Genomic DNA, 12,506 nt, shown 5'->3' on the forward strand with positions numbered 1-12,506 from the left:
AAATGTGCCGACACACCAGGAGTAACACCTGAGTTAATCTAAAGGGAAGAGCAGGACAGTATAACGGTCACAGGATTTTAAGTTCGTGTACCCCAGTGTTTAAAACTGGGGGTCAGTGGGAAGCTACCAACTATTAAGCCGGGGGTGGGGTCGGGGGAGGACAGGAAAGGATGGGCTCAACACAAAACTGCCTGTCTCCTGTGAGGGACCTGGTGCAGCAGAAAGGGACACGGGATTCTGAGTCACAGAGACCTGCATTCAAACCCTGGTCCCGGACTCCCACTTGCCTTTTCCGAGCGCAGTTTCCTGGTTTCCTAAAGTGGGGCAGCAGCCGCCCCGGAGGCTGTGGTGACAACAAAATAAGGTCCAGTGCACAGGGTTCCAAACCCAGCGCCTGCACCCGCCAGCACCCAGTAAACAGAAGCTGGGACTGGTATTCCCCAGGTGCTCTGCCCATCGAGCGCCTGGTGACCGCCTGGGAAGGGGATTAGGTCACAGTTCTCACTCTCAGTGCAGCTCAGGGGGACCTGCGACTTGCGAAATAAAGCACACAGCTCATGTGAGACCACTAAGGTCCAAGTGGGAAGAAGGGCTACAAAGCCATGGGTCCTCCGGGGAGTGGGGGGGGACTCCTTCCTCTCTGCCTCCTGGTGAGAGATCCAAACCACGGGCAGGAGGGCCCGTAGAGATGGCTCCTGAACTTGGGGGTGGAGGACAGGTTTTGAAGGCAGAGAGACAGGGAGCCCGAGAGAGACTCTACCACTTTGTACCGCGTGAAATTGGGCCAGTTAACGTCTCCAAAGCTCTCTCTCCAAACGGGAGACCAAAATGGCGCCTTCCTTACAGGATGTTCGCGAAGATGAAATGACATACTGCATAAAAGGCGACTCGTGGAGTGGAGCACGTGTGAAGGTTCGCTTCACCTCCGTCCCTGCTTCCTTTTTTCTCCTCAGCACTTACTAACACGCTGGCAACGTGCTAGTTTAGCTTACTTCCTGCCTCGTCTGCCCCAACAGAGCGTCGGCCATGAGGGCAGGGATGGGTCTCGTTCGCTGCTGTATTCCCAGCTCCTCGAACAGGGGTTGGTGCAAAGTAGGTGCCCAATAAATATCTGTTGAATGAATGGCTCGTAAGCAGACAGGTTAGGACAGAGGGGTACTAAGACTGTATCTAACAGTGCCTGTGTTGCCAAACTGCAGGGGGAAATGGCAGGAAAAATCTCTCTGTCCTTAGTATCCTGCGTGTCACCGAGGCGCACTTTGAGTTCCTCCATGTGAAAAAGAACGCAGGAAAGTCAATTTATGAGACTTCGATGGCCCATCCGGCACGCGCCAGGCGCCGTGAGGGTCGAACCAAGGAAGGAAGGCCTTGTCGTGTTGTTCAAGGCCCTGGGCTCAGGCGGGCCTCGCGCTTGGTTAGCTCTGCTCCCACCACCTTGAAATTCTTAACCGTTTTTTAACAAAGGCCTCCACAATTTTCATTCTGTACTGGGATCCACAACTTACGCAGCCGGCTCTGCCAGTGGGGGAACATTTATGTACTTAAGTAAATACACGACCAAGCAAGTCTCAAGTCCCAAGTCCCGAGGAAGTAGAAAGGAGAGAAAAACGCAAGTGGGGAGGAAAAGGAAGGGCCATGAATCTCTTCCTACAGAAGCTGGCCCCTGAAGGAGAGACAGGCAGGGGGCATTTGCACAGTGTTTACGATGGTGAAGAGATTCGTGGAGTTATGACATTTAATTCTGACGACAATCCTACAAGCTGCGGACGATCTGGCCCGCTGCCTAGTGAGATGACAGATGACCGAGGTGGGAACCAAACCCAGGCCTGTCCCCTACAGCCGAAGCTCATGGACAGAGATGTAAGGGTCAGTGCAGTGGTGTTTCAGAGGACGATCATCAAAGTGGAAGTGAATCCAAGAGGTGCCAAGCCTGAAAGCATGAACGAGCATGTGGGTGCTGACAGGAAAGGATGTGGCACTCGCTGGCGTGGCAGTCGAAGCCTGCGGGCTCACTGGTGCTCCTGGCCCCTTCCCTCGAGGACCGAGCGTCCCTCAGTCGGCATCACCTTGACATAATGCACCCACAGGCCGAGACCAGTGGGCAGAATTCTGAGATGGCCCAAGATCCCAGCCCCTGATGCAGGTGCCCCGGGTGAGCCCCCACCCTGAGCGTGGCACGACCAGGTAACAGGAGGAGACAGCTGCTCCCGTAATTAGGTTACAATCTACGGCCAAGGTGACGGGGTGGCCACTCCTCTGACTGCATTCCTTTCCAAGATTCCATAGCGGCCAATTCTCTTCGTCGGCCTCGAAGAAGCGAGCCACGGTGACCTTCCATAGCTGCAAGAACAGGAATTCTGCCAAGGACCACATAAGCTTGGACGAGGACTCATACCTCTGAGGAGACCCCTGGCCCTGGCCGACACCTTGACTACCGCACGTGAGACGCCACGCAGAGGACCCAGCTAAAGCACGTCCAGGCTCCTGACCCTGGTAACTGCGAGATGAGAACTGGGAATTGTTTTGGACTGCCAGGTGTGGGGCAGCTTGTTACACAGCAACTGTGAACTGATACAGCAACCTGCTGCAGAGCCAGGGTGCAGGGCATACTTGACCCCTCTTGGCAGGATTTAACTGGACAGACTATCAACAATAAAGTCCAGGCCAAGAAACGGTGGAGAAAGTCAGAGAAGAACCCCAAAGGGTGAACACGCATGAAAGACAGGGTGCTGAATAGAGCCGGGGAAGCACGGTCTGCAGAGCGAGGCCACGGCCACCCCCGGATGCTGTGGGCAGGGGGAGGGAAGGTACAACCCTACTCCGGATGGTTATAAGGAGAGTGGGGTCCTCTGGGGAGCTCCGGGTCAAGATCCAACGGGGAAGAAAGCACGCAGGGAAAAGCAGGGGTGCGGGGAGTCTGCAGTGTGCCACGGACACCAGGTACGACAGAGAAAACGAAGTCCCACTGCCTTGGCCCGAACGTCTGCTTGGGCAGGGAAGAAAACAAAACGAAAAGGACTCCAATGAACACTTTCATACGCTTGGCTTAGAAACGCTGCATGGAAACAACAACAACAAAAAAACATTCACTCCCGATCCACCCTCTGGAAACAACACAACCATATTCTCTCCCTGGGGCCCCGCCTGGCACACAAGCGCTTACGGCTCATGCCAGACTGAGGCAGCTCCCAGGACGGCGAGGGAGCCAGGAGCCGCCGCCAGCAAAGCCATCTGCTCACCAATTCCCACAGTCTGAGCGGCACGGCTTCCAGAAGGGTACTGCTGGAGGCCGGCGGCAGCCTGCACACGCAGAGGGCAGGGGAAAGGACGCAGGGAACTGGGTCTGGGTTGCTCTGCACCAGTCAGCTTCGTTCTGGGCCTGGGGTGAGCCGCTCCTGAGATGTTTCCCGGGAGGCCTTCAGAGAAACTGTCTGAATCACGACACGGATTCTGCAGCAGGTGCCTTCCCATTTGCATCTCACAGGGACTCAGCCGGGTCACAGGGCATCCACGGCGGCGGCCCTCTGAGGGGCCCCACGCAAACACAGTGGACACCACACCCGCAGGAAGTCAAGCCCTCTAAGTCTGGGCCGTGAACTAACACTGACATGAACAACAGCTCACGAGGACCAAACGTAGTGATGGTTCTTCACGCCTGTCACGAGCCGGGCTCTGCCTGAGGAGCCCCACGCCAGCTACTCCACAACCCTGGGAGGTCGCAGCTGTATGTGTTTTACGGATGGAACAAGAGAGACCCACAAAGGCGTCGTAAAGGTGCGGAGGTAAAGGAGCTCGGCTACCAGGGCAGGAGCCAGGGTCTGAACCTCCGTCTGCCTGACGCCAGACCCCTCGCTGTCCCCTCCGCGCCTCGCTCCTGCTCATACAGGTGAGCGATCTACCGCAGGGTCAAAACAGAGCGCACATATTTAAACTGTTGAAATGTCACGCACAGGCTGAGAACGAAGGCCCTGTCCCTAAGGCAAGGGCCACCTACGGCGGGGGACGAGACAAAAGCACACGCACCTGCGATGCAGGGCGGGTGTGGTACCTGCCGGAGTGGGGCAAGCCACACGCATCGGGGGTGGGAGCACGGAGCCCACCGTGAGGACTGTGGCCAACTGGAACCGGCTTCAAGAAGGAGCATGGCCAGGGGGCGGGACAGAGACGCAGCACGTGCGAGCGGGGGGTGGGAGCAGGGGCAGCAGTGGAGGGTGAGGGTGGAAGGCAGCAAAGGTGGGACCAGAGCAAGGAGCCCAGGCCAGGGGCACTTCCAGACAGTATCCATCTGACGGCGGGGACGAAAGCCCGAGCGAGGAGGGATGGCGGGGACGACGGTCTGACCACAGAGCAGGGGAGGTGTCAGGACCTGAATGATAGTGCCACCAGGGGAAACTGGGGAAGAGGACCAGCTGAGACACAGAAGACCCACCGATGCCATTCAGCCATTTCCTGGTCATGGGTGAGCCGAAGAGAAGTCCATGGATGACCCGAAAGATTAAAACTTTTATACACTTCCTTTTTTTTTTTTTTTTTTTTTTTAGTTTATTCACTTTTGAGAGAGAGAGAGAGACAGCAGGGGAGGGGCAGAGAGAGAGAGGGAGACACAGAATCCGAAGCAGGTTCCAGGCTCCGCACTGTCAGCGCAGAGCCCGACGCGACTCTCGAACTCACGAACCGTGAGATCATGACCTGAGCTGAAGTCAGACGCTCAGGCAACTGAGCCACCCAGGCGCCCCAAAGATGAGAACTTTCGATTAAAGGTAGACAGAGGGGAGGGGAGAGAGGAATATCCTGCTGTCCCCAGTTTTTCTGCCTGCCGGCAACCCTTCAAAACCAACCTGAAGCACAGAGAAATCCCCTCCCGGCCCAGATGAGCAAACACAACTGACTATTCCATTAATTCTTCTAGAAGCCTGAGGAGCAAAGGCTTGAAAATGCAAATGAACGCATGGATGTCAATGAGTTTCCGTCAAAGCTTAAAGCACACCACCACAGCTTCTCCTGTCTGCTACAAGGGTTAGAAAGCAGGATGGAGGGGCACCTGGGTGGCTCAGGTTAAGCGTCTGACTTTGGCTCAGGTCACGATCTCAAAGTTCGTGGGTTTGAGCCCCACATCAGGCTCTGTGCTGACAGCTCAGAGCCTGGAGCCTGCTTCGGATTCTGTGTCTCCTTCTCTCTCTGCCCCTCTCCTGCTTGTACTCTCCCCCAACCTGCCTCTCAAAAATAAATAAATAAACATTTAGGGGCGCCTGGGTGGCTCAGTCGGTTGAGCATCCGACTTCAGCTCAGGTCATGATCTCATGGTTCGGGAATTCGAGTCCCACGATGGGCTCTGTGCTGACAGCTCAGAGCCTGGAGCCCGCTTCAGATTCTGTGTCTCCCTCTCTCTCTGCTCCTCCCCCACTCATGCTCTGTCTTTCTCTGTCTCTCAAAGATGAATAAATGTTAAAAAAAAAAAATTAAAAAAGAAAGCAGGATGGAGGGGCGCCTAGGCGGTTCAGTTGGTTTAAGCGTCCGACTCTTGATCTCGGCTCAGGTCAAGATCTCACGGTTGGTGGGATCGAGCCCCGCGTCAGGTTCTGTGCTGAGAGCGCAGAGCCTGCTTGGCATCCTCTATCCCCCTCTCTCTGTCCCTCTCCCCCACTCACACTCTTTCTCTTGAAATAAATAAATAAACAGTGAAAAAAAAAAAGCCAACAGGATGGAGTCGTTGGCCTGAAAATGGGGAGTGAGGCCAAGGTGGGGGAAGAGCGACTGAGAAGGGAACCGGGAGGACAAGCTCAGAGCCCAGGTCCCCGGCTCCAGGCGAGGGTCCCCCAGGGCTCACAAGGGTGGGTGGCGGGGCCGGCTGGTAACAGCGGTGAGGGATTCCCACGGGCAGCAGACATCCAGGAGGCACCGCCCCAAGTTAGCGGGGCTCCCCGGTCCCGGCCCTGGCGATGCCTCCAACCAGCTGGTGGCAGGCAGGCTCCCTCACCTGGACATCTGACTCCTGGACAGCTGACTCCAGCAAACCACGACACCGGTCTCCGGAAAGGCGGCGTCCTATGGTCAACCCAGGTGTTGGAGGCCACAGAGGCCTCGCTTCAAATACAGTACCTGCCTCGTGCAACCCTGGGCCTCAGGCTCCTCCCCTGGAAACTGGGAAAACCCTCCCAGGGCCGGTGAGAGGATTAAGCACGGCAATGTGCAGAGCGGACTTCCCTTCCCTTTGCGAGGTCCGCTCCAGCTCCAAACCGTGCACGGAAAGGGGCCTTTTACTGGCCCCCAGGGCGCACGCATCTTCAGATCACCGCTATTTGTGAGTTCTTACGAAGTGAAAGAATTCACGACACTATGCCGTCTGCTAATTAAGGGCGATTTGGGAAAAAAACCCAAAACGAAACAGTAGTTCTTCATCCCCAAAGACAATCTAAGTGAGAGAGCTAAATACTTTGTCCAGGGCAAGAGCCCCGAAAGAAAGGGGAGGGCTCAGGGGTGGAAGACGTTCCGGCTCCAGGTAAGCGCTGCAGGGAGGCTGGGGCAGGAGAGGTGCCGGCACAGGCTTCCGGGCTGCTGGTCTGGCCCCTCGGCGGGCACTTCCTCCCCCAGACAGCCTCGCCTCCGCCACCGAAGACAGCCGAGCACGAGTCTGATCCACAACACGGCCCGTTACTGCCCCCAGTTGGGAGTCTGGCTGATTCCAGCCTTGGAGCGCTGACCTCGACCCTGAGCAACCGAACGCCCCGAACACCAGAGTAAATCTGTCATCGTCCCCCAGGGGAACGTTAAAGGGAGGGCCCAGCCACTGAAATAAGACATCTCTGGGTTTTGTAGGCTACTGCTTCCCTCCACGTACAATCTTTGGAAATAACGCACGCCACAATAAAAGTGTTTTCTTGCCTTTTGCTCAAAGACACAAAACCTTCAGAGACAGGTTAAAAGCATGTTTTTACCACTTCTGTATGTGAGCTTAACCAGAATATCCCGCTCTCCGTAATGAATGGTGGACCCCAGTTTCTGAACACACATTCCCTTTTCCAATTAGTTTTCCTCCTCCTAAGATGAAGCAGACATTTTTTTTTTTTTTTTTAAAGACTAATATCCTTGGAACTCTATTTACTTTTTTAGACTCTGAGGGTCAGAATTTAAGACTGGCACCTTAGCCTAGAATGCATGATATGATAAGAACACATTACAGAAGGGAGTGCTACATCTTCCGTAAACAGAACACCCAAAAGGCGGCCTTGCTTTTTGGCAAAGAAAAATAAAAATGCTTTTGGGGTCTACCAGGGGATACAGCAGCTGGGGACCGCAGCTTGGGGAAGTCTTTAAAAAGAGTGTACTGAAAGATTTCTCACAAGCACAAAAAAACCCACCTTGAATTAAACTCAGGGGGTAGGATGCCCGTTTCAAATCAGCAATGTGCTTACCTCAGAAGAACACCTTATCAAAAGCAGGATGGAAAAGTGAGAACATTACCATGACTAGTTTTTTCAAAGGCAGAGGTAAAATCTAGAAGGAAGTTATCTAGAGACGTGCATAACGGTAAAGCAGGAGGGGTAGTGGGATTCTGGCCACGATTTTCCTTCTTTTCTAAACGACGACGTTATTAAAGCTACTTAGAGTTAAACATCTATACAAAAGTTCAAGCACTACCTCTGCAACGTGCTTTGGGCATAATTTTTAAAGCTCTACTGAAAAAAGCTGGTGTGTTCTATTTCAAGGGTTCTCTCTTTTGGCAAGGGACGAGAGTATTCAGCCTGCTTGGAAGAAAGACTTAGGAATGAAAATTAAGTCCGCTTACCTGAGGTTTACCTTTCGATCTTCATCGCTGCCAGCCTCCAGCTACAGAGAAAGAAAGAGAACGTCACATCACAGACACCACTGGGCAATGAGCCGCGGACACGAGTCTCACATTTTCTGCTCTGATGTCTGAAAAAGATACAGGTGTCCAGGACACCTGGCTCTTTCTACACGGTCGCACCCTTTCCTTGGCAACCCTGCTCCGCTGTCCCTCTGAGTAACTTCCACGGAGGACTTTTCAGGCTTCCCAATGGTTACCCACATTCCTAACACCCCGTCGTGCACGGATTCCTGTTGACTGGACTATTCCTACCTGGTGTCGTTCAACACACTCTTCTCAACTTTCCAAGCTTGTTTTGGATCTCACCCTGTTTTTTGAGGGGAGGGGGGGCTATGTTTTAAGAGCATCTATTTCCTCCTTCAACCCAGACCATAGCTGAGTGATCAACACCATTTTAAGCCCCAACACATGGGTTAAAAAAAAAAAAAAAGGAAAAACCATTCCAGGCAAGTCTTTCATGACGGAAGGTGGCCGGGAGCAGCCTGTCTGTCTGTGGGTCTCAAAAGCTCTTGGTGGTTCTCAAAAAGGCTTCAATGTTGAATATAAAACTTTCTAGGCTATCGGTTTATTTATATAAACAAGAGAAATGGACATTTGATATTTTCTAAAAGTTTAAAGGCCAGGGGGGTTAGAATCTGAAAGCAATTAGGACTTACGCCCCGATTGACATTTTCCCCCTTCTTGCCTTCAAGGAGAAAACTGAAATAAGAAAACGACCGCCCCCGCCCCACCCTCCAACAACTCTGCACCCCCGGAACCCGCTGACTAGGAACGAGAAACCTGGCAAGCAGTGATGCCCCGGGAGAGATGCAAGGCTGAACGAGGACAGAGACCAGGCAGAAGACAGCAGTGATGGGAAAAGAGTACGGAGCTCACGAGAGGAAGGGGGCCTGAGTGGCAAGGGACACAGAGCAGAGGGGGTGGTTCCAACAAAGGAGGAGAAATACACCAGAGAGTCCCGGAGTCCCTAAACTGTATTAAGGTCCTGTATGTCCGAAGCGGACGCTCGTGGCCAGTTCTCACGCTCCCTACGCCACAGACAAGTGGAAAACTCAGGCAAGCCTTCACTGACCACAGGGCCAGGAGCTTCCGCCCCAGAGCCAAGCGTAAACAACTCACACGCCACCACCACAAACTTAGAAAGAGGATGTTGGGTCTAACCCGGTGGTCCTCAACCGGGGACAATTTTTCTCAATTGTCCAGCCAATATCTGGACACCGGGCAATATCTGGAGCCTTTTTTGAGAGGATGCTGCTGGCATCTAGTGGGCGGAGGACCGGGTGACGCGAAACGTGCCACGATGCACAAGACATCGAATTTTCTGGCCCCAACGTCAGCAGTGCCAAGGTTGAGAAACCCTGATCCGACGTCCCTACCCCCCCCCCCCAAAGAAAAAGAGACTGGAGATCTGCCCATAAATATTAGTCACCTTGAACGCTTGTCAAAAATAACAATGTTACAACCCATTCTTGAAAGTTATTGATTTATCCGCTGTTGTGCTTTCTGCTCGTTCTCACAGAGGAACGAGATAAGACTGACAGTAAAAATGACATAAATGAGATAACTGAAGATGGGGGGGAGGAGGGGAAATTAAGAGAGGAGAACTGCTTTGCCGGTCAGGCTGAGTTCCCCGTTCCCACGCCGAACGGGCTGAGTCAGGAAACGGCCGCTCGGGGAGTCTGACTCAGAGGAGGAGTTGCATTTTGAGCAGTAAGGAAGTGATTTAGGGGTACAGACCTCAAAGCCACTTCATTCTCGGTCGTTCTCTGGGATTCCCAGGAGTGAAATGAAGGCGAGGTAAGGTCAGTTATTCCAGAGAAGAAAGCCGTAGGATGTGCCCAGAACACACGTTAAGAGGGAAGCCAGCCCTTTTGCAGGAGCTGAGGCCGAAGGAACGTCAGAGCAGGGGCCCAGCCGGCCCGGACCCGCGTCTCCTGACTCCACGCACACGTGCCTACTCTCTCCGTATCGTCTCTTGCTTCTTCGCGCCTCACTCCATCTGGAAGAAAGCCTCGCCTTCCAGGGAACATCCCAACCTCGGCTAGTTCACTGGGCAATGAATGCTGCTGCTCTACTGACGGTAAATAAAAGGCGGTTGAGTTTCAGTCTCATGTTTACCGGGTCACTGGCGCTTGGTAAAAATAACGCTCTGTAGAACAGTTCTAAATGTGTCTCGTGGAGAGGATCCCAATGTCCCACAACACGTGAGTCACCCATGCAGTGGAATATTATTTGGCAATAAAAAGGAGTGTAGTATTGACCCATGCCGCAACATGGTTGAACCTTGCGGACGTTACGCTAAGTGACAAGAGTCCAGACACAAAAGGTCACCTTATTGTAGGATTCTACTCATACAAAATGTCCAGAACGGGTGAATCTATGGGGACAACACAAATAATCAGTGGAAACCTAGAATCTGGGGAGAGCAGGGTAAGGGCGGGGAGAGGGGGCCACAGGTGATGGCTATGGGGGGTGAGGGTTCTTTTTGGGAGTGACGAAAATTTCTGGCACTTATACAGTGGTGAGGGTCGTGCAACCCTGTCAATATACTAAAAGGCACTAAAATGGTCTGAAATTGTACAGTATGAAATGGTGAATGGATGCTATGTGAATTGTATCTCAGCTAAAAGATAATAACATAAAATTTAAAAACCGTGTCTCAGGGGCACCTGGGTGGCTCAGTCAGTTAAGTGTCCGAGTCTCGACTGAGGCTCACGTCATGATCTCAAGATTCACGAGTCTCAGCCCCGTGCTGGGCTCTGTGCTAACAGCGCGGAGCCTGCTTGGGATTCTCTTTCTCCCTCTGTCTCTCAAAATAAGCAAGTAAACTTAAAAAATTTTTTTTTAAACAAACAAAAAACTGTGTCTCAGACAGGAAGAGGTCAGGAATCGAAACGAAGACTGAGGCTGAGAGGCCTTCTGCGTAATCCCTTACTGAAGCCGAACCCTTCCCTCACCTCATAGTTTTGAGAACATGAGATTAAGTGCTTCAAAGTACTCTGGGAACTGCAAGACGGCATGAATCGGAATGATGGAGGAGAACAGATGTCTGTGTGGGGAGGAGAGAAGTTACTGCTGCCTGAATTCTCAGTGGCAGGCAACTGGCCACCCGTGTTCTTTTCCCTGCGATCGACTTGCAGAATCCTGTCTGCAGACAAGGGAACTCATGAACGGCCTCTCCTGGAGAAGAGGGGGCTATGCATAGGGGTTCGGTCTTGCCCCCTCTCTGAAAATGTTCACACTGTTCCTGGTGAAACAGGCTGAAGAGCTACCCCCAAACTGGTTCCTCTTCTCTCCTGGTCCCTCGCAAACACACACAAACCTTTCCGTGTTATCAATGTCCTCTACCGAGAAGGGGCTGGAATCGCTCAGCTGCTGGGGAGGCCACTTCCTGGGCCTGCAGGGCTCCTCCAGACTTCTCTCCCTTCTCTAAACAGTCCCCAAACTCCTCCTCCAGCTGCTCTATCTTTAGGCCAACACTCGGCCTGTGCCACGGATAGGAGTGTAGACCAGAGGCCACAGTTCTCCGAGAGAAAGTGGGACACTAGGGGACAAGAGGGTCAGCCCTGCGGCTGCCGGAGGCCCCAGGCTCAGAGGACCCATTCCCCAATCTACTCCAGGACAAGAAGGAGCTGGCCAACACAGGCCTGGTGGCACAGGGACACACAGAACCCCGCAGGGTGCCTCAGTGCACTCTCAGCCCCCAGAATGCACCGTGCAGCTATAGGAACCCCGGAATCGGCCCCAGCCACACAGCCAGATACACACAAACATGCAGTCCCGAAGGACATTTCAAAAAGGAAAAAATCCAGACTCAGCCACACACAAAGACAAGACACCCAGTCACACAAGCGCCCTGAGCTCACTCGGTCACTGACACACAGTGACACGGGCCCCGGAGAGACAGACCTCCAGGGGTGTGCAGTCGGGGAAACAATCTCAAACATTCCCAGGGGCACCTCCCCCCACCCTCCCCGGGGGGCCTCTGTCACAGCATCAGGCGGGTGCAGTCTCCCAGCAGACCGGCCACCGTCACACACAGTCTCCCATACACAGCCAGGATCGCAGGGTAGGGGCCTAGAACAGCCACAGGGCCACGAATCTCAGAACCAGCATCTCCCAAAGTCGCCAACTAGGAGTCCCAGTCGCACACCCAGTCTGCCACACTGTCACCCCCAGACGGGGATCAGTCACACACACACAGTCTCACGCAGGGCCACCCCCAGACAGAGGACACACCCGCACCTACAGTCTCCCTGAAAGTCACCCCCAAACAGAGGTCACGGCTCCACACACAGACGGGGTGACACTCTCGGTCTCCCGCACAGTAACCCGAGGCCGGCTGCCCAGACACGGTCGCACCGCGGGGTCTCCGCAGGGCCCGGGCGCCCTCCGCCCCGCACTCGCGGCCCAGGCCTGGAGCAGCGGCTGCTCGGCCGGGCCGGGGCCGCGGGCCCGGGGCTCACCTCGCTGTTGCTGGCCGAGGAGGAGGCGGCGCTGGGCGTGGGCGAGCGCTGCAGGGTCACCAGGGCCATGGCTGCGGCGCGGCGCACGGGCGCCGCCGAGGCCTCCGGCTAGAGCCGCCGCTGCCGCCGCCCGGGCCGGGCCCGGGGCGCTAGAGCAGCCGCGCGCGGGCGGCCGGGCCGAGCCGGGCCGGGCC

At 54.4% G+C, this 12,506-nt stretch overlaps 1 protein-coding gene across 4 annotated transcripts in view; it reads right to left on the reverse strand.

The window, feature by feature from the left end:
• SSH1 (slingshot protein phosphatase 1) overlaps positions 1-12,506 on the reverse strand; it is a 63,554-nt gene extending 51,048 nt beyond the window's left edge. Inside the window, exons 1-2 of one of the 4 annotated variants that reach the window (XM_045458239.1) lie at positions 12,313-12,506; positions 7,787-7,827 (exon numbers count right to left, since the gene is read on the reverse strand). In XM_045458239.1, coding sequence (XP_045314195.1) covers positions 7,787-7,827; positions 12,313-12,381 — 110 coding nt within the window. In that variant the 5' untranslated portion in view covers positions 12,382-12,506. The remainder of the gene's footprint in view (positions 1-7,786; positions 7,828-12,312) is intronic. The other 3 variants (XM_045458242.1, XM_045458243.1, XM_045458241.1) reach the window with 3 other exon arrangements.

Source organism: Leopardus geoffroyi, chromosome D3 (assembly GCF_018350155.1).
Source record: "Leopardus geoffroyi isolate Oge1 chromosome D3, O.geoffroyi_Oge1_pat1.0, whole genome shotgun sequence".
Classification (NCBI taxonomy): Eukaryota; Metazoa; Chordata; class Mammalia; order Carnivora; family Felidae; genus Leopardus; species Leopardus geoffroyi.